The 25,387-nt window shown below is 51.0% G+C and overlaps 10 protein-coding genes across 10 annotated transcripts; 6 read left to right on the forward strand and 4 right to left on the reverse strand.

Annotated features, from left to right (window-relative positions):
- Positions 1 to 1,819: 1,819 nt before the first annotated feature.
- IAR55_000967 (uncharacterized protein) lies at positions 1,820 to 3,815 on the forward strand (the record flags this gene model as incomplete). The annotated part of the gene is made up of 2 exons (XM_066944097.1): positions 1,820 to 1,883; positions 1,948 to 3,815. 2 exons carry the CDS (start codon positions 1,820 to 1,822, stop codon positions 3,813 to 3,815), a joined length of 1,932 nt encoding a protein of 643 aa, XP_066805298.1.
- A 478-nt stretch (positions 3,816 to 4,293) lies between these two features.
- Positions 4,294 to 6,587, forward strand: IAR55_000968 (dihydroxyacetone kinase; the record flags this gene model as incomplete). Its single annotated transcript, XM_066944098.1, has 9 exons — positions 4,294 to 4,306; positions 4,364 to 4,462; positions 4,543 to 4,888; positions 4,967 to 5,162; positions 5,218 to 5,431; positions 5,492 to 5,773; positions 5,847 to 6,102; positions 6,166 to 6,284; positions 6,334 to 6,587. 9 exons carry the CDS (start codon positions 4,294 to 4,296, stop codon positions 6,585 to 6,587), a joined length of 1,779 nt encoding a protein of 592 aa, XP_066805299.1.
- Positions 6,588 to 6,688: 101 nt separating this feature from the next.
- On the reverse strand, positions 6,689 to 7,891 carry IAR55_000969 (uncharacterized protein; the record flags this gene model as incomplete). Its single annotated transcript, XM_066944099.1, has 7 exons — positions 6,689 to 6,703; positions 6,761 to 6,891; positions 6,981 to 7,100; positions 7,227 to 7,353; positions 7,456 to 7,521; positions 7,597 to 7,754; positions 7,855 to 7,891. 7 exons carry the CDS (start codon positions 7,889 to 7,891, stop codon positions 6,689 to 6,691), a joined length of 654 nt encoding a protein of 217 aa, XP_066805300.1.
- A 1,034-nt stretch (positions 7,892 to 8,925) lies between these two features.
- On the reverse strand, positions 8,926 to 9,607 carry IAR55_000970 (uncharacterized protein; the record flags this gene model as incomplete). The annotated part of the gene is made up of 2 exons (XM_066944100.1): positions 8,926 to 9,136; positions 9,201 to 9,607. The coding sequence occupies 2 exons, from the start codon at positions 9,605 to 9,607 to the stop codon at positions 8,926 to 8,928; spliced, it is 618 nt and encodes a 205-aa protein (XP_066805301.1).
- A 2,283-nt stretch (positions 9,608 to 11,890) lies between these two features.
- Positions 11,891 to 12,900, forward strand: IAR55_000971 (uncharacterized protein; the record flags this gene model as incomplete). The annotated part of the gene is made up of 5 exons (XM_066944101.1): positions 11,891 to 11,968; positions 12,026 to 12,061; positions 12,127 to 12,187; positions 12,270 to 12,502; positions 12,595 to 12,900. The coding sequence occupies 5 exons, from the start codon at positions 11,891 to 11,893 to the stop codon at positions 12,898 to 12,900; spliced, it is 714 nt and encodes a 237-aa protein (XP_066805302.1).
- Positions 12,901 to 14,369: 1,469 nt separating this feature from the next.
- On the forward strand, positions 14,370 to 16,681 carry IAR55_000972 (phosphate:H+ symporter; the record flags this gene model as incomplete). The annotated part of the gene is made up of 8 exons (XM_066944102.1): positions 14,370 to 14,502; positions 14,561 to 14,772; positions 14,840 to 15,053; positions 15,113 to 15,654; positions 15,755 to 15,895; positions 15,986 to 16,050; positions 16,163 to 16,382; positions 16,538 to 16,681. 8 exons carry the CDS (start codon positions 14,370 to 14,372, stop codon positions 16,679 to 16,681), a joined length of 1,671 nt encoding a protein of 556 aa, XP_066805303.1.
- Positions 16,682 to 18,213: 1,532 nt separating this feature from the next.
- Positions 18,214 to 19,437, reverse strand: IAR55_000973 (nicotinate-nucleotide diphosphorylase (carboxylating); the record flags this gene model as incomplete). The annotated part of the gene is made up of 6 exons (XM_066944103.1): positions 18,214 to 18,302; positions 18,382 to 18,645; positions 18,696 to 18,880; positions 18,942 to 19,088; positions 19,156 to 19,211; positions 19,267 to 19,437. The coding sequence occupies 6 exons, from the start codon at positions 19,435 to 19,437 to the stop codon at positions 18,214 to 18,216; spliced, it is 912 nt and encodes a 303-aa protein (XP_066805304.1).
- Positions 19,438 to 19,678: 241 nt separating this feature from the next.
- IAR55_000974 (kynureninase) lies at positions 19,679 to 21,471 on the forward strand (the record flags this gene model as incomplete). The annotated part of the gene is made up of 7 exons (XM_066944104.1): positions 19,679 to 19,799; positions 19,856 to 19,952; positions 20,018 to 20,240; positions 20,311 to 20,460; positions 20,536 to 20,720; positions 20,768 to 20,839; positions 20,898 to 21,471. The coding sequence occupies 7 exons, from the start codon at positions 19,679 to 19,681 to the stop codon at positions 21,469 to 21,471; spliced, it is 1,422 nt and encodes a 473-aa protein (XP_066805305.1).
- Positions 21,472 to 21,960: 489 nt separating this feature from the next.
- On the forward strand, positions 21,961 to 23,457 carry IAR55_000975 (uncharacterized protein; the record flags this gene model as incomplete). Its single annotated transcript, XM_066944105.1, has 5 exons — positions 21,961 to 22,170; positions 22,349 to 22,555; positions 22,643 to 22,832; positions 22,924 to 23,144; positions 23,215 to 23,457. The coding sequence occupies 5 exons, from the start codon at positions 21,961 to 21,963 to the stop codon at positions 23,455 to 23,457; spliced, it is 1,071 nt and encodes a 356-aa protein (XP_066805306.1).
- A 143-nt stretch (positions 23,458 to 23,600) lies between these two features.
- IAR55_000976 (uncharacterized protein) lies at positions 23,601 to 25,268 on the reverse strand (the record flags this gene model as incomplete). Its single annotated transcript, XM_066944106.1, has 6 exons — positions 23,601 to 23,707; positions 23,785 to 24,333; positions 24,383 to 24,537; positions 24,603 to 24,809; positions 24,867 to 25,120; positions 25,182 to 25,268. The coding sequence occupies 6 exons, from the start codon at positions 25,266 to 25,268 to the stop codon at positions 23,601 to 23,603; spliced, it is 1,359 nt and encodes a 452-aa protein (XP_066805307.1).
- Between the last annotated feature and the right edge of the window lie 119 nt (positions 25,269 to 25,387).

A 25,387-nucleotide genomic window follows, 5' to 3' on the forward strand; every position in this document is an offset into this window, starting at 1 on the left:
ACGTAAAATCATCGAAATGCATCATCCGTGTCAGTGGCGGCGGCGCCTCGGTGTGTGCCTAAGTTCATGTTCTTTTCCCACCCAATCCACCAAGAAGACAAGATTCTGCGCACTGCATCCATTCGTTCCGTCCATCACGGATCGAAAGTGTGCACGACTGAACCAGTGATGATCGACCTCGACGAGTTTGGCCAGCTGATTGGCGTGTCATATCTCGTCGTACGTTGCGTGTATGGAGTGCATACGTCCAGCCGGAAGGTCGGACCACCCATCCTCCGTCGATTCATCTTGTCTCAAGGGAGTGTGAGTGTGTCACATCCAGGTGCCTAGACTTTAAAAGGGACAGACGCCCGGTTGGTGGAAACGAACAATTGCGACAATTCTCGTATCCCAGGATCTATCTGGTCTTTCGAGCGGATTCACTCTTGAGATCATCTATCTCTTCGCGCGTCACATCATAGGATGACGGTACTCGTGTGAACTTTTGGCCCGACCGAGATATAACTTCCTGTCATATGTCTCGTTCGTACTCCCACAGGGTGAGACCATTGATCGACGGAATGTAAGTGTGGGCACATACAGGAACGCCCACCATTCGAGGCGAGAGCAAGCGCATGCATATCTTCTTTGCACATGTGTTCCGCCGTGATTGTCGGGAGCGATGCTTGATTTCTTTGAATGAGGTTAGCGTCGTTTTGATTTTTTTGTATTCTCGGTCTGTGGGATTAAAGTTCAGTGAACTCTGTTCGTCGTTATAGGTGGGGGTGTGTATGTGTGATGTCTGTCGATCCCAGCCCTGGGGTCGTACTTGAAATGACAATCAGAGGAGAACACGGGGCGTGTACCTTGAAGGAGGGAAAAAGCCACTGAAGCGGTTCCTTGGCGTTCCGGGACCCTGCTTCTATTTATTCTTACAGTCGAAAAAAAGCCAGAAATGACCCATGCTGTTAGCGATCGAGGTCATATCCACACGAACATCTGCTGTGATCCGGGTGACATGTCAATTGCGGGTAACCCTCCCCTGTCACAAGCAATTGATATCTATATATAAGCCCTATCGAGCGACAAACCCGCCTTCCCCTGGCCCTTCCACAGCATATACTTCAAGATCAATCTCGAGTCTTCAACACCACTCATAAAGCACGAAAAAAAGAAGACCAACCAGATCAGTCACAACCCAAACGGCTGATTACGCATTTCCCTCCTATCCCTGGTGTTGGCGCTGTGTCTGTTGGCGCTGTGTCTGTTGGCGCTGTTGGCCTCCGAGTTCAAAAAAGGTGATGGACTAGCCCAGTTTTAGATTACAATAGATCTAACCGTTTTGGGGAATTTCTCCGAACTCAGGGGGTGATCGACGATTATCGTTCTGTACGAGTTGGTGCGGTTGGTGGTGACTGTTTAGCGCCAGTGGTAGCGACTAGTCTCTAGTGCTTGCCTGGTCTCTTTTCGGGTCTAATACACCGTCTTATTCTTTTGTAATAACACACTTCACACTCTTTTAGTCTCGTCTACTCCCACTTCATCTCCACCACCCGTCGAGTGCGCTGGATCGGTCATTCATATCCAGTGACCTACCGATAAACCAACCTCGGCCCGCCTCTGAAATCAGTCTAGTCCCTTACGTTCTTTGTCTGAATCAGTCCCACGATTTGCGTTTGGTCGAAAGTAAGATAGGCTTTCGACAGCCTCAGGCAATCCACAAAAAAAAAGGCAGTCAACTGGACGAACGCACTTTTGTTCCGTTTGATCGATCCTTGTAATATCATCCTTCTTCCTCGAACAAAACGCCAATGTGGTGATATGACATCGCATTCGCGGTATGCTCGAACTCTACCTCGTTCCCAAGCAAGGTAATGCTGGTGGCCGGGTTTTTCCTCACTCCGGTATGTATTATTTCGGGCGCGCGCGACCCAACGGAATGCCCACATCACTGACATTCCCATACAGGACATCTCGGTGTGACATCCGTTGTGATCCAAGGTAGCGCCATCACAAAACTGCCACGGGAATGCGATCCTTTGCAGGTCAAGGCCGTCTCTCTGAGAGTGAGATGTACCGAATATCGCACGCTCAAGGGAGGTCACGACCATCTGTTATGGGAACAGTCACAGGTGCTCCACTCGCCCACGCCGGGACAGGAGTACGTCGACTTGGGAGACTGGCAGACATCGTTCAAGATGTCTATTCCGGTCGACGCGGCGTTGCAGGCGAGGAGCTCCATGTGTATTAGGGAATACAAGGTCGTCTGGAGGATGGAATTGGTCATCGATCACAAGCCGATACCTTACGTTGGGAACAGCATGACAAAGGCTTTCGCCTTGGACTTGCTCAACCATCGAACCCCTACGTTATCACCGATCTCTCCTCCGACGGCTCGCGTTGTGGGCGCGGATGTCTACGCCACCGAATTGTTCCTCAACGCCCCACATGGTGCATACGGTCCAACCGACACCTTCACTGTCGCACTACAGGCAAGGCCCATCGATGCAGCCACCACGGTCAAGAAGGTCACGGTGGTGCTCGAGCGTACTATCGAGTCTACTGAGGCCAGATTATCACGCGACTCATTCAAAGACCCGTCGCCGAGCCGATCTTCCACCCCTTCGCCCCCAAACAAGATCTCATCCCTCTTCCGCCGCAGTACCTCCCCTCGTCCCCCACTCCAACGTATCCCATCTGATCCATCTATGCATCAAAGCGAGCCAGACCCGTCACATCTCTCCGTCGTCCGCGACAAGATATCAGAGGTGACTTGTACCGACGTCATTCCGGGCAATGGTGGCAACCATTGGTGCGCAATGTCCATCTCACTGCCTCGACGGAAAGGCAAGTGGGACATCGGTGAAACACATCACAGCGAACTTGTATCCATCTCGTACCAGCTTCGAGCTACGATAGTTGTCAAACACGCTAGGCGTTCTCAATCGAAAATGCTCGTCTGTCCACCGGTCCCAGTGATCGTCACTTCTGTGTCCATCGCTGAACGAGCCGACGCTGTTGCGTCTGCTGATGCGTCCGTCACCAAAGAGAAGAAACGACATCGCAGTTCTCGCCGAGGACTCTACATGCACGAAGGCAATATCGATATCAGCGAACCCATGCTTGGTGGACACAAGAGACGGACAGGCCGATCCAAATCCCCAAGCAGTCACGCATCGCCTATCATACACGCCATCACAGGCGTCGCTACGGATGTGAAGCCAATCCTGCTCCCACCCGATCACCCTGGCCAATCGCAGTCAATCTCGTTCGTCTTTCCCTCACCGCCGCCTCATGAATCAGCGCCATACATCAATGTCCTACCACCCATTCAATCCTTCCATTCTATGTCATCGTCTCAGCTGCCCTCTCCGCCGGCGTCTAGGAGCGGCGTTGATGTAGACACACCGGATCTCTGGCGACAATTTCAAGCGACCGGTCGTCGAATCTCCGCCACCACGTCAGAAGAAGACGAGGTATTGCCGTCACGAAGCAGACAGAAGCTACACGCAGTTGGGGACGATCGTGAGGCTGCATTCCAACGGCCATCACTTCCTTCCCTCGACGCTCTTGGGCTCGGGCTGCCCTATGTGCCGGACGATGGCAGACCGAGGAGTCGACCGAGGACTGCACCGATTCACTCCACCTTCTCAATGCACAAGATCCCGCCACCCTTGTCTGGAGCCTTGTCCGTTCCCGACGGGAATCTCGGTACAAGACCTGTGACTTCAATGGCTCGAATGGGCAGCAACAATTCCTTGGCTTCAGCTGGTGACGACAATCGATTCACATTCGCCTTTGGCGCGGCATCAGTGGAGGGGGACAATCAGCAGTGATCTAGCAATCGTTGTCTCATTGCCCCGTCAGAGCATTACAATTCATACCATCATTATAATCCGTTAGGCCCTTTTAGCATTTGCTCTTCACCATGTGCAACATCACTCACGTACATATTATCATCCAATCGTCACAGCGTGTACGGTCAGGACACCATTGTAGATCACCATAGGCGAAGACCTTGCACAAAGACATAAAGCTATATATATTCGTCGCATGTATCAAATCAGCATGATGAAAATGATGGCGTAATAATGGAGAGTTGCCGGAGTGATAATATCCATCCGGGTTTTGCCGGTAAGCGAACGGGACCGGCCCCGTTTCGGCCTGTTGACTTTCGGAGTCATAGCAGGCATCCTTCGCCATATGCATCTTCTCGTCTGTCGGAGAGTCGAGATCTACTTACTTTGTCTTGTACTTGATCACTTCTCTTGTAGCATCGACGTAAATTGGCAGGCAGTGCGAAGGACATCTGAAATGGCTTCAGGACGTGAGTGAGGGGCTGACTTCTGGGGCTGCGGTCTTGAGCTGACAAGAAAATGGACAGACAAACACCTGCTCAATACTCCTCAAACGCTCGTCGTCGACTCGCTCAAGGGTCTGGTCACTCTGAACCCTACCATCAAGTTCGATGAGGGTCAACGAGGTGGGTCTCCGCTCAGTCTACTCCGATTAGTCAGTCAATCAAGCTGACAAGACTTCCCTTCCTTTGTACGTCAATCAAAGTCATCTACACACCACCAACCAAAGCTCGAGTCGCCCTTCTTTCCGGTGGTGGCTCGGGACACGAGCCTGCCCATGCCGGTTTCGTTGGTCCCGGCCTCCTCGACGCCGCAGTATGCGGTAATATCTTCGCTTCTCCAAATGTCGCTCAGGTCAGAAGGGGCGTGGAGCTCGTCACGGGCGAGAAAGGGGCGTTGATCGTCGTCATGAATTATACGGGAGATGCGTTGCATTTCGGTTTGGCGGCGGAACAACATAGATCCGCGGGGAAACCGGGTGATGTCAGGGTCTTGTTGGTGGGCGACGATGTCGCTGTCACAAGAGAGCAAGGCACTATCGTTGGGAGACGGTGAGTCGGAGACAACTATCGCGTTTCGCTAGCGCTGTAAGACTGGAGAATGGAGCTGAGTGTTCGGATCGCTCGCAGAGGTCTCGCAGGAACTATCTTGGTCTACAAGATCGCTTCCGCTCTTTCTGATACTGGTGCAGATCTGGATGCGGTGGAGGATCTCGGCAAATACGTCTGTTCACGACTCGGCACACTCGGCGCAGGTCTCGACCACTGTCATGTCCCCGGGACAAGACCTGGGGAGTCACATCTCGAAGCCAACCAGCTTGAGCTGGTATGTAATCGCTTCCTTCTCCGTCTTCTATATCTAGACGCTGATCGTCGCATAGGGTATGGGTATCCACAACGAACCTGGAACGTCCAAACTCGAGCTCACGACCGTCGCCGAACTCGTCGACCACATCCTTGCCACGATCACGGACACAACGGACTCTGAGAGATCCTATGTTCCATTCAAGAATGACGGCTCGGATGAGGTCGTTCTGCTGGTGAACGACTTGGGAGCAATCAGCGAGCTTGAGCTGGGCGGTATCACCAATGAAGGTAAGTCGGGCCCGGTTCATACACTGTACGAAACACTACTGATGTGTCTCTGTCGTGTAGCCGTCAAATGGCTTCAGAGCAAAAAGATTGCCGTCCGACGAGTTTTCTCGGGAACATACATGACCTCTCTCAACATGCCTGGATTCTCACTCACGCTCCTCCTTCTCCCTTCCAAGTCCGACTCCTCGGCACCTTACTCTGCCTCTCAGATCCTGGAGTATCTCGACGCTCCCGCCAGTGCCCCGGGATGGAAGTGGACTAGCAACAAGGAGCCCGGGGTTGTTGGCGCAAAGGCTGAAGAGGCTGTTGTAGCCAAGAAGGGCAAAGAGGTCGATCTCAGGCGTGAGTAATCCGCGTCGCACGCGTCGCACGGTCAGATCGATGGGTTGACTTATCGGATGTCGGTCTTTCTCAGCCACCGATTCGAAGGATTTCCTCGCTGCAATCACTCGAGCTTCCAAAGCTTTGATCGCGGCAGAACCCGAACTCACAGAACAAGATCAGATTGCCGGCGATGGCGATGCTGGTCTGACACTGGAAGCTGGAGCGAAAGGTATTCTCAAGGCTATCAAAAGTGGCAAGATCAAAGGTCAAAATGTCATAGAGGACGTCGGTGTCATTGCCGAGATCGTGGAGGAAGATATGGGCGGAACGTCCGGCGCTCTCTACTCGTCAGTGCCAACACATCTGTCCTCCAGATTCAAATGTAGCTGATAGCTGAATGTGGTCCACAGTATATTCTTCGCGGGTTTGGGTACAGGTTTGAGAGATGCGGCTACATCTGGAGCCACCTCCACTACCCCTGAAGTATGGAGCAAAGCTGCCGGCGAAGCTCTTACCACTCTTTACAAGTGTAAGTTATGCTCTCCCAGTCACCATGACAAAGCTGACTCGCATTTCAGACACGCGAGCTCGACCCCCTTCACGGACTCTTGTCGACCCCCTCGAGACATTCATCAAGTCTCTCCCTTCAAAAGGGCTCAGTAGCGCAGCTGAAGATGCACTGGCCGCTGCTGAGAAGACGAAGGAGCTCGTGGCGAAAGCCGGCCGAGGTGCTTATGTCAATCAGGAAGACCTCAAAAAGAGGGAAGTGCCCGATCCAGGAGCTTGGGGAATCTGGAGGATCGTCGATGGTCTTAGGGGTTTCGAGGCTTAGTCGAGGACATAAGGCGTTGTTGTAGGTAAGAGAATGTGAGGAAGAAGTCAAGTCCAAGTGTTTGGCTCGAGATGTATGAAGATATGCATCGGTCTTTCATGTTATTGCTGTCGATCCTGTATATGATTGTCAGCGAAATGGACAGGGCGGTGAGACGATGCAAGGGCTCTCACGTTGAATCCTGGTAAAGGTGGTAGACCCCATTCTGTCGGATCCCACTCTTCAAGATGAGTGAGGACTCTCTTGGCTCCGTAATTCTCTCCTGGATTAAGAGCGAGGAGTTCTGGATCAGGAACCCAGATGACTGTTCTCGTGATTTGGTCAGACCGGGTCTCATCCATGGCAAGGGAGGGTCCTGATACGAAGCACCCATCGCGCAAGACGTCGACTCACCGTTCATTCCTGCTGCTACACCGGCGTTGACGCCCGGTCTAGCATCTTCGAAGACGATACCTCGTTCCCTCTCAGCCTTCTGGGCGGGTGTACAACTCTCTGCTGTACCGACGTCTCGACCTGTGTGTAGCGCCAACCGATCAAAATAAGGTAAGGTCAACTGTCCGGCGGGGCCGAATGGTTTCAGGGCAAAGGAGAAGGCAGAGGAGGAACGCGAAAGGTAAATAAGTGAGGACGAAGACTGACCTAGACTGTGGGCTGCAGCCAGGAAGATGTCGGGATAAGGCTTCCCTCTACCAGGTTTGACTTCGGGAGAGTCGGCAGTGAGAATGGACGTTTCGGGAAAGAGAGAGAACATCTCTGGCAGGTGAGACTGAGCGATGCGAGAGTTTGTCAACAGAAGATCATTCGAGCGCGACCAGTCTGTACCATAGTCACAGGAATAGAGGATGGACAGAGACACAAAGTGACATACAGTCTTCAATTCCAGATTTGCCAACGACGAGCCAGTTGCGAGAGCGATTGGGATCCCAGCAGCATGCTAACATCAAATCAGCAGTCAGCTTCACTTCGGCTCTCGGCACGTCTCGCACCAACTTATACTATGATGACTCACCAGACCTTTGACTAGAGCCGCAGCACCTCTCATCGGTTCCACTTTACCCCATAGCTCTTCACGCCGTTCGTTGCCCATCTGGATATATGCGTCGGTGGAAAGTTGTTCTCGTACAGTGGGGAAATGAGAGAGGATATACTCTGCGGCGATTCTCTGGGCTGATGGACAAAGCAGATGCAGAAGATGTATAGATGTCATCAGTCCGGACTTCACTATAAGCTGGATCCGACCTATGGTGGGCAGCATCGAGTGACTCACTCTTGCCCATCACACCAGCCTTGATATCCCATGTCATCTTACATCCATAACGTCCCAGTATTTCATCTGAGAGACGACAAACGGTTCGTCAGTCTGAGATAGTTCGTGCACGCGAGGGCAAAGGAAGATAGCAACCCCGATACGATGGAGTTGGGAGGAAGCGACATACTGGTCACTTGGGTATAGATCCTCTGGTTGTCGTGGAATGACACTCGTTCAGCTGATTCGGTCATTATAGGGGCTCAGTTAGTTGCGTACCTCGGTATCACTGAGCAATACAAGGATTCCATATGTCAGTCCACCTCGCCTTGCCAATTCAAGAGGGGCAGTAGCTTACACTGTGGGAGGGCGTAGAGGACCATTCGATCAGCGTTGGATTCTTCAAGACGTACGGTGATAATAGTAGGTTCTGAACTCACCGAGAAGACCATCCATGTCAAAGATGACATACTCGATTTTGGGTTCCGAACCTGTCATGCTTCCTTCCTTTCGAATACGACACCAAAGGAGTGAGATGGTGGAGGGAAGAACTTAACAAGGGGGTAAAGGGTTGATAGGAGAATAACTTGATCAACAAAATCAATTGGAAACTGGAAATCAATGATCGTCGCGCTGCAAATCCGATCGCATCGGCCAGTCGACTTATGCTTTGTAACCAGTATGTGATGATCTTTTGACTTGCGTCTTGCACGTTATGGATATGTGGACTCTCCTGTATCTTCGTTTATGTCTATTGGCTGTCTGCTACATGCCGGAGAAGGATATCTACCAACAATAGCAGAGGCAGAAGAGGACCGTCTAAATGGAACCAAAGAAACCGAGATAAGGAATGTCCAATATGTTATTGATTACTGCCGAAGCGTGGGATAACCCTCCCATTATATACAACAAATCCGTATGACCAGAGAGAAGGAACTGTCCGTGAAGTGTTATATATGAATGTCTAAGATTTGAGGGCGGGAAGAAGGGATGATGAGGTATAGCCTCCAATACTTGATACAGTCCGAATGTTTGTCTGCTTCTAGGTTGTCTAATGGGGTGAAATCCGGCCGAAAGTCGCAACAACTTGCTCTATCTTTTCCCCAGTATGATCTGGTCGTCGTGACCGGCTTCTGAATCGGAAACGATGGCGGTAATCGGTGTCGCAGGCGTAGCGGTTCCCTTCTTGACACACGTTGTCCTATCGGGAGAAACAACATAACCCTCGAAACAAGAATAAACTCGACATTGGCCAGATTCACAACCGGTAGCCCTAGCATTGACGATCGTTGAGCAGTCTTGGCTGTGATATGAATGATCAAGTCAGTAGGAGGTCAACAACAGTAAGGAAAGATCCTTCTGCTCACCCTACACCGAGAGCCAAACAACCACCGCAAGAGTTCAATTCAGTGTCCAACTCGACGCACTCGAATCCGACCTTGAACCAGTCCGCCAACGAGTTGAGACTTCCCTGTAGTGAGGCCGCTGATTCAGGTGTGATCAGCTCCAATGTCGGAGGAGGAATAGGACAGGCGACGGAACCGCCAGGACAGAGGAAAGACGAGTAATCCTTCTTCTTCAACGGTTCGATCTTTTTCGATCGCTTGGTTGCTCCCATTCGACGAGACGGTGCAGGTGCACGAGGCTGCAATTTGGAAGGAGGTTCGGCAGCTGGCGCGGCAGCGGCGGCAGCAGGAGCAGCCAGAGAAAGAAGAGGAGTGGCGAGGATGAAGATGAAGATGAGTCGTTGTATCGTAGGTGGTAATGTGATCATTCTGTGCGATGTCGAACGCCGTGGGGGCGTGTGTGATACGGGTTGTCTATGTGGTTCGAAGATGAGGACTCTTGTATGTTTGTTTGTCGATCGACTGAAGATTGAAGATTGATTGTCCAAAAGATATAGATGGAAACGTGGACGAATTCTCTGCTTGCCCTTGTCTTCTATAGATCGATACAGCAAGCTTGTTTATGCTGATTGTCCTTCGGATCGATCTTGATTTGTACTGAATGCGCTAGCGATGACAAGTGTGGAAGATGTTTCTCCGTTTCAGCTATGGAAGAAGCTACTCCGAAAGTCTGATCTACTCCTGTCTCGTCTGTTGTGATGGCTCGGGTGCAAAAACGTGTCGAGACTGCGACCGTAGTGGATCTTGAGGAATGGAGCGTGGTCCGTGTGTGGGAACGATCAGAAGACGAAGCTTGTGTAAAACGGACTTTCGATGTAATGATGAGGTTTGCTGAGACAAAGTCGAATGGACGAGTGAGTGTGATCAATGCACCCAGGTCGGTCTTTTCGTATATCGCTCGTCCACCGTGACACGTCGCAGTTGTGCTGCGATCGGAGCGCACCTTGAGGCAAATCTTAATCAAAAAGTGATATGTGCTCTATGGACGGAATGTGAGAAGATGAACAACGGTCGAAGATGAAGGAGAAAGAGTGGAAAGTGAGAGAGAGATGTGAAAGATTGATATGTTCGAATGGATGGGGCAAGTATTTAGGAAAAGTGTGACTCCCACCACCCACCTATCAGGATCCGATATATCATTATGATTATGATTCATTAGTATTTTGTTCATTACGCTGTCATGTCTCACTAAATGAGGCAAGTACCTAAATCTAGAAACAACACCGACACACCATACGGTGACCTGGGCCCTCATTCTCGGACCTCAAGCAGGACGGAGATTTCGACCACAAAAGCAACCCAGACATATACATGTTTGCCCCTGTCCAATAGCTCGCCTCACTCTGCTCTGACCCCATATTCTATTTATCTATTTATCTATTTATTTTAAAAAATTCCCACTACTGTAGCCAAAGTCGTGCGGGAGGGTCAGAAACCTATCGCTTTAAAAACCTCTCTCGCTCTGGGCCAATCTTCGCCGTTTTCCCCCCCTTGAACGCATAACTTGGCTCGATATCACGTACAATTAACCTTCAAGGGTATCTTGCATATGACACCGCTGCGGTTCCAACGCCGGAAGACGAACCCAGTTTAGCGCGTAAGACCGGGAGGCCTTGTTGCATACTTCTTGGATCTTGCTGATTACGGAAACAGGGCTGGGGATCCTGTTCACAGCCACTCCGCTAGCGCAAACCGAAAGTGAAACCAGGGGGTTGTTTGGTGCCACACCTCGGTTTATACCCACACGCAGACAAAATTTAATTGATAGCCCCTTTTTGATATCTTTATATAGGTGTACCATGTTCGGTTTGGTCCTTCACCTGATGACGTGAACCAATGTTCTTTCCTTGCTCCTTGGCTATAGCGATCTGGAATAGGAAGAACGTACTCTGCCCCGCTCCGTTGTGCGTTGTGCGGGTATCCATCGGGAGTCCCGCCTTGTCGACGTACATATGCCAGACTACGTCACGTACTCGTTGCGTTTTGCACATGCTCATCCTGCGTCCGGGAAAGGAACGATCCTGTACCGAGCGACCTCTAGCACCAAGCTGCACAGATTCCAGGCGCGCTCGACGGTGAGATGTCGTGAGTAGATTGCAAGCCATACGGGACGCTCGTCCCTCCCTTGATTTTTGGATGCCTCTATAAAGGAAGCGAAAACGGACATGTTGAGCCCCGCTCTATACCCTCTATCTTATCTGGCCTGGCTCGATATGTAGTCACGGAACTATGCCCCTCATTCACTTCGACCCCAGATCTGCCTTCTGCATACCTTCCTGTTACGTCTGGTGAGCGCGTTTACCGGTCAGCAACAGTAAGACGACTGAGCTATGCCTCTCTGGGGGTCTGCTATCTTATCTTCCAATCGAGGAACTGACGCATCCCAAATCTCAAATATCTCATCTGATAAAAAAATGCCGCGGTCGTTGAGGCCATTTAAGCATGTCAGGCACCGATCACCCGGCCAATCAGTGACGGATCCAGCAAGAATTTCCAGTCAGCCCAGACGGTCGTCCTTTGATGTACCGTTCTTTGATACTGCGTTTGATATCGCAGATTGTCCTCGAGGTTCTTGACCTCATTCACCTCACAGCCCTTGACGCGTCCCAATTGGTCTACCTCCCTTCCACCTTCAACCTCGACACCACGCCATGTTCACTGTCAAATCTCTTCTCGTCGCCTCGGCTCTGGCCTCCACCGCTCTCGCCCATTTCACCCTCGACTACCCGGTGAGTATCTCAAGAGGCGTTGATTTGAGCTGTGACTGATGTCGCGGCCCGATATAGACTTCTAGAGGGTTCGACGACGAAAACGAGCCCCAGGTGAGTAGGAACGATCGCAAGCTGCTATATATCAGGGAGAATACCTGACGACCTTCCAATTTCAGTTCTGCGGTGGATTCTCTTCCGTCGAGACTCGACAACCATTCCCTCTTGGCCAAGGTCCAAGTAAGTCCAGTGGGAGAGACACAATACCGCCGACAAACGTACATGTCAAGATCCTTGACTGATCTTGCCAATGTCCATTTAGTCCATATCGACTCTCATCATCCCCTCGCTACCGTCGTCGCCTTCATCTCGACCAGCGAGAACCCCACATCCTTTGGCGATTTCAACACTACCAGCAACGGTACTTCTATACCACTCGCGACACCTATCTTCCAAGTCGCCGAGGGAGATTCGTGCTTCAATGTCGATCTGGGCGGTCTGAATGTTGGTCTTTCCAATGGATCATTGGTCACTTTGCAGGTCCAATTTGATGGTGTGAGTGATCCATCCGTATCTCTGATCGTTGTTGAAGGACGGCTGTATGGTGAGAAAACGGCCTGACAAGCTGACACGATGGACAATTACAGGGTGACGGTGCTCTCTACCAATGTACCGACCTAGTCTTGATCGAAGGCTACAATGTCCCGTCCAACGAAACATGTACTAGCGATGCGGCCCATACCAACGCCACTTCCTCATCTTCCGCCCTGCCCTCAGCTTCAGCAACGTCCTCTTCCGGATCTAGCGCTACCAGCAGCGCTGCTACTTCGGCTTCTGCATCTGGCTCAGCTGCCTCCGGTGCGGCTAGTAGTGCCGCTATGGCTCAGAAGGAGGTCATAGGCTGGGGATTGGTTGGATCATTGATCGGCCTGGCGGGTGTGGCTATGTTGTAGAAGTTGTTGGTGATGACGGCTAGTAGCTCGGGTCGGCTGACACGGTCCAGCATTGATCATAGACGTGGAAGTCAGTACAAACCTATTCAGTACAAATCTATGCATGCCTACAGCAGTTGACGCTTTCGGAAGCCCGCTACCACCACGGATAGAGAATCGTCAAGAGCCCCGTAAGAGGGTATCATTTGATGCACTAGGGACTGAACCTTCGACTCTCACAGACCTAAAGGTATCTTCTCATAGCAATCAGTCAGCGGTGTAGACTCTCCAACATCGGTTCCACGTCAAATGCGCCATCGTTCCCTGCCCCTCATAGGGGTACTAGAAGAAGATAGGTTCGAGTCCCTCTGCTGGCGACTGTGGTTCTGAAATTGAGATTAGAGAGTAGGATGACGCAGGACAGGCAGGAACTGACTGGTTGTCGTAAAGTTGAGGGACATTTAATGTTCGGATATGCAACTCGCGGAATGCCCGGCTCGATATCGCGGAGAGGTAGCTGCAACTTTGAAACTCGCGAGTACATGCTTGACATGGAGCGCAGACTCCTGCCAGGAGAGACCTTGTACACCATTGCATGATCACACATCTTGTAACTGCATTTGAGAGCATATCGCCAATCACGGAATCCCGATGTCCATCTCCAAGGGCGTGCTGAGAAGACAGTACGATTATGTGATCGGGTTTTGTGGCGAAAGACTTCTGGAACGTGCGTCAAGACGAGCGAATGAGATGTTTGGTGGATTGAATTCATGCCGAGAACTCCAAATCTTTTTCTGGTATCCCACTGCGTACCAAGGACTTCTTGTTCTATTCTTGGAACAGTCTCGGCATGGTGAATGCTTGCAGCTGATGGTCATCCTCGAATGGTATATCAGGTCAGGAACGGGATTGGGAATCTTTTGTCGATCCGGCACATTTCACGAACGTGCGATATTCTCATGTGGTGGGAGTTGGCCACGAAACTTCTCTTTCCTCCGACCCAATAAGTCTCTATCACGATCTGTGGAGCAGGCAGAAGTGAAGATGCAACACGTTTGACTTCGATGCACGGGGATCACAATCGTCGCTCAGGCGCCTCGACAGGATGCTAGGAAGAGGAGGACGAAGTAGGGGGCCCTCAGGAGTAGTATTCTCACACTTTTTGTACTTTACTTTACTCTACTCTACAAAGAGTACGGAGCAGAGGCACACTCCTCTGGTCACATCTCCTGTTGTGGTGGAGGCTCTATTTGGGATCAGCTAAGAACGTGCTCTCACGAACTGAATGTAGGACCCGGCCCCTGATGCATCCTACTCCGTAATTTTTTGTTCACCTGTGGGAGTCTCCAGCCTTCACAGGCTCCAGAAATTCGATCTCCCAACGATATATCTAGGTGGGTGTCTCGCTCCAATCGATTCCTTTTATCCTGTTCGATCATTTTTTCCACCACTCAATAAGATCATAGACTGTTTGATACAGTGTCCATAAGATGGCTAGCTTCGACGCTGAAAAGGCTCACGCCAATGTGGCCATCTCGGCCGGGGAGAGGCGACGTGCAGCGCTCGCTGAAATCGATGAGGCGAAGTTCTCATGGTTCCACGCCAAGGCGTGTCTCGTTGCTGGTAAGCCTGACCGTCCCTCAACACGGTTCCAGCTGGGGTGCTCATCGGGTTGGCTCAGGTGTTGGATTCTTCACCGATGCCTACGACATCTTCTCCATCTCCATCGCCGCCACCATGATCGGTTACGTCTACCACAACGGCGGGTCCAGTACTGCCAACCAAGATCTCGGTATCAAGGTCGCCCATTCCATCGGTACTTTCTTCGGTCAACTCTTGTTCGGTTTCTTGGCAGACCACGTCGGTCGAAAGAGGATGTACGGTATCGAGCTGGTGAGTCACTCATCTTCTTGCTTAACTTAATCTCCAGCCTGAATGCTCATTCCCACGCTTTCCACAGATGATCATCATCGTCGGTACCCTCGGTCAGACCGTCACTGGTCATGCCGCTTCGGTCAACTTCTACGCCGTCTTGATCATGTGGAGGTTTATCATGGGTGTTGGAATCGGTGGTGATTACCCCGTGTCCGCCGTGATCACCTCGGAATTCGCCGCACGAAAGATCAGAGGTCGAATGATGACTGCTGTCTTCGCCTCTCAAGGTTGGGGTAACTGTGAGTTGCAGGTCCCGGAAACCCCAGTCACGTCTGGACCAATACTGATTTTCTGCCAGTCACCTCTGCGATCGTCTCCGTCATTGTCATTGCCGCCTCCAAGGGGGCCATCCACAGACAGCCGCTTAACGACTTGGCGGCTGTCGACCGTGCATGGCGTCTCATAATCGGTATCGGTTGTGTTCCCGCTGCTATTGCTCTTTACTTCCGTCTCACTCTCCCCGAGACCCCTCGATACACCATGGATGTCGAGCGAAACATCAAGCAAGCATCTTCCGATGTCGACACCTACCTCACCACCGGTACCTACGTCGTTGACCCTCTCCGAAACGTTGAACGTGCCGAAGTTCCCAAGGCCACCTGGGCTGACTTCGTCGAGTACTTTGGTCAATGGCAGAACTTCAAGATCCTCCTCGGTACTTCTTGGTCTTGGTTTGCCCTCGATATTGCCTTCTACGGTCTCGGTCTGAACTCTGCTATCATTCTCACCACCATCGGTTTCGGATCCACTACCAAGCTTCCCACCAAGCAAGAAAACATATACCAAACTTTGTACAATGCAGGTGTCGGTAACATCGTACTAGCTGTGGGCGGTCTGATAGTGAGTGTTTCTGATAGACGAGGCGCGGTGTCGCCGTGTCGTGATGTAGCCGAGAAGCCATGACGTTCATTTTGCTGACCCCATCTATTTCCCCTTTCAGCCCGGATACTACGCTACCTTCTTCTTGGTCGATTCATGGGGACGAAAACCTATTCAGCTCATGGGATTCTCCTTGCTCACCATCATCTTCGTCTGCATGGGTTTTGGGTATCACAAGATGCTTGCCACAAGCTCGGGATCGGTTAGTCCTCCTTCTGCTCTTCCTCGCCCTTTTTCACTGTTTCACCTTTCAATCGTACGTAGCTGACCTCTACAATGCTCGGACCAACAGAAGGCTTTCGTCTTCCTGTACTGCATGGCAAACTTCTTCCAGAATTTCGGTCCCAACTGCACAACGTGAGTGGAGATCCACCCCCCCTTGGAAATATTCCTTCTCTTTTTTTCTTTTTTTGCCTCGCCCGCCATTCCCGTGCTCTCCTAGCTTCTTCTAACATCATCACGTTGATAGATTCATTATCCCCGGAGAAGTCTTCCCAACACGTTACCGAAGTACCGGTCACGGTATTTCTGCTGCCTCAGGCAAGCTCGGCGCTATCGTCGCTCAAGTTGGATTTTCGAGATTGATCAATATTGGAGGCAAAAACCAATTCCTTCCTCACATCCTCGAGATTTTCGCCCTCTTCATGTTGACCGGTGTGTTCTCAACACTGCTCCTACCCGAGACCAAGGTGAGCTTTCTTTCCGAACTGTGGAGATAAGCGAGGACGCAGACGAAGAAGAGGGAAGGGGGGATGGAAGAGCCGAATGAGGCCAGCGAAAGAAAACTCATTTAGGACCGAAAGTGCCACCATCCGCTGACGCCACTTTTTTGGGTCGATAACAGAACCGTACTCTTGAGGATCTCTCCCTCGAGTCTCAGGACCACTTCGTGACAGACAGCGTTGTTGGCGGTATCGCACCGTTGACGAAGACTACTGGATCTGGTGGCTCGTCACAGGACGAGCATCGCGGCCATGAGATCGCTTAAAAAGATCATTCCACTTGTATAATCTTGAAATGTGGCGGTTGGATAGAATGCGAGATTTGGCCAATATGACTCGAAAGTGGTGTGGATGCGATCGTCATGCATAACCCTTCCTTTTCAGTGGCGAGAGCAATCATCGTGACTGTCGAATGTGGCGTAATCCAACGCGAGTATAGGGACTGCCCCTGAACATAAAGATCGCCACTTGCCTGTTCCTTCTCGCATACTCCTCCTTTAACTAGCATCTGTATGAGCGACCGTAGCTACAATATCAGCCAACGCCATGTCATGACACTCTCTGACGTTATCAGTTTTATCACTTGCCACTGCCATTGCCACAGGGACAATCACCATCACTGGACTCGTTTGGATGACATGAAGCACCGAGCTCAACCCTTCCAGACCAAAAAGAAGGACTTTGGGGTATATGTTTCAGAACACGACTCCGGTCATCGACTGCGGGGGGGGGGTCTGTGCACAACACACGAAACATGACGACATGGTTAAAAAAGTAGAATGACATTGGGGAAGGAAAGAAGACAGATCCGCGTTTCGTCTGTCTGTGGAACCAAGTGCTTTGTGCACCAGTTCCCACCGCCTCGTTGTCGAAAAGAGTCGCCGTTACAATCGGACACGGCAACAATTGGAAGCAACCTTCTTGTGGCCCGGTGACCTGGTGATCCTGATGATCCCTTTCGCACGTCCATAGTCAAGGGGCCACAATAGATATATAATCCTCCCGTGAAGACATTACTCTTTCCTGCTGAAACCTATTAAACATCTATCCGCGATCATCCTTTCATTCAACTCAATTCATCAATCTCATTTTGCACAACGAATATCGCACAGGGCAGACGGCAACATCTCAACGCCATCACCGAGTCAAGTCGTCCCAGTAAAGACACGAAGCTGGTCTCGCGACCGTTGCCACCCGGCTCATCACTCGCTTCCATCCTTCTTCATCGTCCACCTCCGTAATCTTGAATCCTCATTCACTCTCATTGTGAGTACCTCTTGATCGTCTGAACATGATTCTCCTTGGGATTGACGATCTGCATCTTCACCCTTGAACGATCAGTACCTGTCCAAACACACCAGATGTCTTCCCAAGGTATAACCGAGACCCCGGGCTCGACCCCTAACCTTCGTCCTGGCGACACCGCACACCCTGGCACCGCCACGGTCAAACCTATGACGCCCGCCTCGGGTGGAAACAAGAGGGTAGCTTAGCCTTGAAGGTGAGTTCGCATAGCTCTTTGCAAAGCTTATACGGTAACTTTCCACTCAGGCTTCGCTTCGCTGTACACATCTGCCTTCTCCCTTGACTTGCTTCACCGTTGACTCGGTTTGCCGTTCGAACAAATAACTGTATCCATATCATGACGATCTTTTCCCGACCCTTGAAAGGTTCTGCCCCATCATGACTCGAGCATGTCCATGTCATTATTATTGGCCTGAGCTGGTGTCAGTTGAACTTTTGTGCGATGCATCAACTATATCTGTAGTAAGTTGTGCATCCCGTACATATATTCAACTCATGACTGCTTCTTGGGTTGAATCTTGAGTGAGAAATCAACATGAGGACAGCTTTGGTGAACGGCAGAGGTGGATAGGATGTCGATGTCTAAGGGCGATTTCGATCGGTCAGCTGACCCATTGAAACGCCGTATATACCCTTCTATAAGGAAGCGAATGCAACTCACCAGGTCCGATACGTCCCGTCAAGCTCCCTTCCACAATTCCACCGCTTGTCTCGATCAAAAACTCTCTTCCTTGTCCTTTCCACTTTTTCTTCAACTCCCTGGCTGCGCCATGCAGATCTTCGCCCACCAAATTGTCGAGCATGACTATGTTCGCACCGGCTGCGATGGCCTCATCCGCTTCGGCGTAGTCTTGACATTCGACGTTGACAAGAAGCGAGAAACCAGCTACTCGTCGAACAGTTTTGACAGCAGCGGTAATTGAGCCTTTGCAGGAGTGAGCTTAGGAAGCTTCGTCATGGAGGAAGCAGACGTACCAGTAGCCCAGACATGATTATCTTTGAGCATGACCATGGATGACAGGTCGTGTCGATGAGGATCAACACCCCCCACCATCATTCCATACTTCTCCACCAATCTGAACCCTGGAGTAGTCTTTCTTGTTCCTGCAACGACACCTTTCCACCCTTCTGCACGTGCCAAATCTCTGAATCGCCTTGACCTGCAAAAACAGTGAACCATGAGTATCGCTTTTCCTTTGACTGGGACACGAATTGACCAACACCGTTGCGATTCCACTGCACCTTGCAAGTGTATTTAGCGCCACCCGTTCCCCCAGCAGCAGTTGTCGAGCTTTCCCTCTAACGATGGCGACTTTGGTCTTGGTGTTGGGAGGAACGACAGAACCCTCCGGTAAGAGCCATTCGACTCTGGTTTCATCGTGCCATATCAGTGGTCTTAAAGACGTGATTGCAATGATATTGATTCCGGACTCACTTGCAATCGACCTGCTTGAACACCTCGTCAAAAAAGGGTACACCAGCTACAACCCCCTGTGGATATACACATGTCAGCTGGCAGCGCCTCTGAAGGAGTTCGTCAGCTCACTCCACTCTTTCCCCACAAGATAGCTTCCTGTTCCTGTTCACCAACGACAAATCCAGCCCAATCGAACGACGGGGTGTCCTCGGCGAACCATCGCTGTACGTCTCCTCGCCAGGATGGAGGAAGGAGATGAGCGAGATTCTGGCCCGGTTGTAAGTCTGATTCTGCTGACATTGTGTGGGTTGGGATGACTGCAGAGACGACCAGGAGCAATGAATCCGTTGATGAGAATGAAAGATGGAGGACCGGTGCGCAGATGCCCGAGCGGACGGTTTTGTGATTTACGTAATCAGTGCCTCGCAGTAACTTGATCTTCAAGGACGATCCACTGCTCATCGTATCCGTTGAGTCGTACCGTACAATCATCACATCAGACTGTAGTAGATATTTATATAACGAAGACCGATCGATCAGCATGATGTCGAAAGCCATACCATCAGCAGAAGATCTGGCTAGATTGGATCGAGAAGATCCTCTCAATTGGACTCGAGACGAATTTGAGATCCCTACAATCAAAGCATGTGGAGGGGAGGGTGGTGTGTGACGTCTGTCTGCGGAATGTCATGCAATGAATGCTGATGCTGAGCGATAGACGGCGATGCAATCTACTTTTGTGGAAACTCTCTCGGTCTGCTATCGAGGAGAGCAAGACAACATGTGCTCGAAGAACTGGACGTGTGGTCTACAAGGTGAGCTCAAATACGTACTGGCGCAACAGTACCAATCAACTGACTTAGCTATCCTGCCTTTTCAGTACCGTCACTGGACACTTCAAACATCCTCACGGTAGACCCTGGAAACACGTCGATGCGCCTCTCACACCTCACCTCGCGAAGATTGTTGGAGCGAAGGAAGAAGAGGTAGCTCACAGTTCGACATTGACGAGCAACATACATAATCTGTTTACAAGTTTCTACCGACCGACCGAGAAGAGATGGAAGATCGTTATTGAAAAGGGCAGTTTCCCAAGTGATTGGGTGCGTACTGTGGATTGCGAACTTACGTTTAGCGTGGAAGAATGGAAACATTGACCATGCACTGCAACAGTATGCCATCCATTCCCACCCCCAACTACACGATAAAATCCTCAGCCCTGAGCAGATCAAAGAGGCTGTAATTGGCTTAGAACCTCGAGAAGGGGAAGAGACACTCAGAACAGAAGACATCCTGAAGGTTTTGGATGACAACAAAGATACTGTGTGTGCTGAGCATTTTCGCTGAATATCACATACAGAGAGAGATATGCTGACACCATTTGATCCTGATTTACAGATCGCTATTGTTTGGCTCCCGCTCGTTCAATACTATACCGGACAGCTATTCGATGTTGCTGCTATCGCACCCAAGGTTCACGAAATCGGCGCTCTGATCGGCTTAGACATGGCTCATGGGATAGGGAATGTCGAAACCAAACTGAACGAATGGGAGGTGGACTTTGCCGTGTGGTGTACTTACAAGTGAGCGTTTAGATCTTCTAACGATGGGTTTAGCTCACGCATAGTAGATATCTCAATGCAGGGCCTGCTGCTATTGGTGGATATTACATTCGCGCAGGTCTGGATGACGGTGGGCGACGGTGAGTCGATCTTTCCTACATGTACATTTTGACGTTGCTGACGCACGATCGGTCTTAGTCTCGCCGGATGGTGGGGCAATGATGCAGCAACACGGTTCCAGATGTCTCCTGATTTCCAACCTACCCCTGGAGCCAAAGGATATCAACATTCCTGCACACCAGTCCTCTCGTCTATCCCACTTCTCGCTACCCTTGAGCTCATCGACAAAGTTGGCTTCTCGAATATGGTCGCCAAAGGTCGCCGGTTGACTGGCACCTTGGTTACCCTCCTGGAGACTAGTCCATACTATATCGATACATCCGATCCCAAAGCCGATCAATCCAAAGTAGGCTTCAAGATCCTCACTCCTCCCGCACCATACCGCGGCACCCAACTATCCATCGCTATCACTCCAGAGGGCCATGGAACGATGCCGAGGGTGTTCTCCAGGATGATACAAAGGGGCTTGGTAGGCGACGAGAGACAGCCAAGTGTCATTAGACTAAGTCCGGTGGTGTTGTACAACAGATTTGAAGAGATAGGAAGGGCGGTCAAGATTATAGAGCAGGCATTAAAAGAGGAAGAGGAGTGGCAGAAGACCAATGGAGGAGAAGTAGACTTGAAGGGTCACGATCTCATCTCGAAGGAGTGATCTAGTGGTTGGACACAAGGTGGAGGTCGCACACAGACTTAGTGATAGGTTGATGACCAGCGTCTATATCAAGCACCATTATTGTGTAGATGGTATATGCTTGAATGTGCAAATCGGTCTTGGCCGAGTGATACCGATTATGCACGTGGTGACCAGGCACAAAGTCGGGACAGCCGGAGCCATCCGACTGGTCGAATACCAATCACTTGCCGACGATTTCGTTGATCTCGCTGCGTCTTTGTCCAATGCCCAGTGAGGGGTGTACAGGTGAACGATGGGGACCTTCGGACGACGGGCCGTCCATGAATTGTTCGGGAAACCAGCGACCAAGGTGACTATAGATGTAAGAATAGAACGACTGGTTCTGCCCATGTATCTTTTGTTCTCTTGTTGTCTTTCTCTTTCCTCTCAACTCCCAACACACCGCCATACTGCCCATATCCGACTTGTCCTTCTGACCACATTCTCAAGTTGAAGCGGTCTGCCACCATGCCCATCGCCACCACTTCTCCCAAGATCCTCCCTCCTGGGATATACTGCCCTACGGTCAGTTTCTTCCAGCCTACTCCTGAGCAAGATCTGGACATCGAGACCCATATCAAGCACATGGAGTTCTTGGCCAAATCCGGCATCGCAGGTGTCGTAGTCCAAGGATCAACGGCTGAGGCTGTCACGCTTGATAGAGATGAGAGGAAGACTGTGAGTGCGAGACTCTGCTGTGTATCCGTGGTGACAGACATTGCCTCGCTCGTTTCCTGGAAGCTGATCCTATCCTTGCAAACTCTTACCACTGCGACCACCCCTCTGCCTTCAACTCAATGCAACGACTTGACCCTCCCTCCCATCTGCTTCACCTCTTCCGTTCGACCACACTCAGCTCATCACAACGGCCAAAGAAGCTTTCAAGCGATGCGGGAACAACGGCTCTATCATCGCCGGAACAGTCGGAGCTCAATCCACTCGTGAAGCCATCAGACTGTGTGACGACGCCGCAGAAGCAGGAGCAGACTTCGCCTTGGTCCTACCACCTTCTTACTATCCTGCTGCTATGCCTGCGGACGCAATTCAAACTTTCTTCGAGGAGGTAAGTGGGCTTCAAACCTTCTTGCGGGAGCCGACGTTTCGAGATGTAAGACTGTTAATCAGCTGACACAGAAAATGATGTTTCTAGCTCGCCGATATCTCTCCTATCCCCATTATTATCTACTCTTACCCTGGCGTCTGTAGCGGTATCAACCTCGACACAGATCTGATCTGTCGACTGGCAAGACACCCCAATATCGCAGGTGTGAAACACACCGACCACGATGTCGGGCGTATCGCGAGAGAGACGGCGTTCGCCAAGGCACATGCTTTTGGATGTGAGTGCGGGTTCTGGCTTATCTTGCCCCAACTAGACAATTGTCAGCGCGAGAGTCCCCAAGCTGACATCGTCTTGGTATCCCTCCCCAGCTCCGTTCACCATCTTGGGCGGAGCCACAGACTATCTCCTCGGAGCACTCGCGGTCGGTGGTCAAGGTGCTATTACAGGAATGGCTAACGTCGCTCCTCGAGTCTGCGCCAGAGCGTTCGAGCTTGCCCAAGCGGGGAAACACGAAGAGGCACTCGAGTATGCTGGTGCCATCTCCGTCGCCGAATGGGGGATGGGTAAAGGCGCTATCTTGGGAACCAAGGTGAGTATCCCCGATCTTGATGATGGTCAGAGGCGAACAGTCCTCGATGAGGCTCATCGCGGACTTGTAGTACATGGTCACTTGGGCCAACAAATATCCCGCAACGGCTGCTCTTGCTCGTAAACCCCTCGCCTTATGTCCCGAATCTACGAAAGAACACGTACGATCGGTCGGCGCAGAAATAGTCGCATTGGAACGATCGTTGGAACACCAGGGCTGGGCAGGTGCGGCTATCCAGAACACCAACGATTCATCGTTGAAGAAAAGCAATGGTGTACTGGACACGTTGAAAGACGCCGTCCCGTCACTCTAATGTCGCTGCATGTGAAGGAAACCCCACCTTGAAACGGGAAAGGCTTCGATTCAGCGCTTCCTTATATTCGAGACTGTTGTCGTATTTTCTCCCTTGTTCCCTGCTCTGAAATAGCAGATGCATCTTATGTATAAAAACGATGACTAGCAGCCGCACGGACAGCCACCCATCCCCTCGTCTAGTAGACCTTCTATCCGTTCTATTCTCTCTGCGAGCTTGTCCATCGCTGCGTTGAGGATATCGATTTGGCCTATAAGCACAGATATCAGCACCGCCCAAGTGTAATTGTGTATAGGTAGCATTGACGGGTCGTCGAAGCACACTCACCCTGCCTGTACACCTCACACATCCGTCTCACCTCCTTCCTTGCCTCTGACACCTCCACACTCGCACCTTCTTGTAACTTTTCCAACTTGCTGTCCAACATCCCGCCCAACATGCCCAGAACGTCCAGCTCGAGCTGCATCTCTCTCCCTTCCTTCTCGTGATGACCATGTTCGTCCTCCTCATCCACTTCCTCTTCATGATCTCCCAGCATTGTTCGCAGAACTTCTAAGAGACCCTTATCCATCACACCGTCTCTTCTCAGCTCGAAGCATTTGCTTGCATCGAGACCTTTCGCTTGCAATCGTTTCGCTGCTGGAGCAGGGATGTTGGCTGTTCCCAGACGAAGGTTGACAATGTCATCAGGGTTGGAGTCGAGCACGAAACCGTAGCCTAAGAGTAATTCTTCGTTGGGCTTCGCACCATAATTATTGAACAGCTGTGAGTCGGCAGCGGATGCCTGAGCAGTCACGAGGGAGATGGATGGTGTAGGGGTGCCAGAGGATGATTTGGTGAGCGACGATAACCATAGGATTGGTTGACCGCGAGCATCTTCAAGGTCTATTAGCCAAAATCTCAAGTTGTACACGACTCGACTCACGGTTGAAGATGTCTACTCCTGGAAGAAGAACTGGTTGCGAAGCCTCCTTCACGCCCGCCGAACGTGTTGCAGATCCACCATTTTCAGGCAGCTCAAGCAGCTTGGACGGGAACGATCTTGATGACATATAAGTAGCAATGGCAAGATATCTATCCCTATATGCACCCCGGTCAATCAGCTCTGGTCAAGTGTGATCCACACAACACTCAAGCTAGCTCACCAAGTCAGACCTTGCTCTTTCAGCACAGCTCGAACGGTGTCCGCCTCGGCCTTCCATTCCCTTCTCCTATCTTCCACAGCCCCAAAAAGATTGCTACCGCTCAACAATCGTAGCTCGGGATCGGTGAAGTACAACGGTGTCGTCAAATCTGAGGGGTCAGGTAATGAGTCGAGATACGTGAGATGCGCTAGGGCTGGTGGCCATTGGCTTTTCGTTGCAAGCGTCAGATCAGAGATCCTTAATTTGATGATAGGTCCTACTTACGTTTCTTTCTTCTGTTGATGCACCCAATGCAGCCCCAGATACGCCCCAATCCTCATCCTCTCGTTCCACGCTTGCCCAGCTTTCGAGCTTCCAGCGGGCCACACCAGCTCTTCCTCGTCCACAGCGACTATCTCGCATACAGCTTGAGTAGCGACATCTGAGGTGACAGCAAGCTCGAAGGGACATGAAACCAATCTTTCATCGGAGGCTAACGGTTCCGTGGCGAAGATTGAGAGACCAGTGATCTCGTCTATCTGAGTATGTCAGTTGGGTGACCGACATCGATGAAAGAAGGAGGGAAAAGTCGAAGCTCACTTGGAATTTTGCGGAAGGAAGAAAGTGACCGCCGTTGGATCTGAGCCAGGTCACTAAAGCTTCCGCTCGGTCAATCGCGCTGGACATGGTCCCCAGAATATGGTCGACTGTGTATGGATGTTCGAAGGTATTCATCTCATCTTCACTACGAGTACTACTGTTTCCAGCAGTGACGGCTATGTAGCCAGACTTTTGGGTCACTGTTG

Source organism: Kwoniella newhampshirensis, chromosome 2 (genome assembly GCF_039105145.1).
Source record: "Kwoniella newhampshirensis strain CBS 13917 chromosome 2, whole genome shotgun sequence".
Lineage (NCBI taxonomy): Eukaryota > Fungi > Basidiomycota > Tremellomycetes > Tremellales > Cryptococcaceae > Kwoniella > Kwoniella newhampshirensis.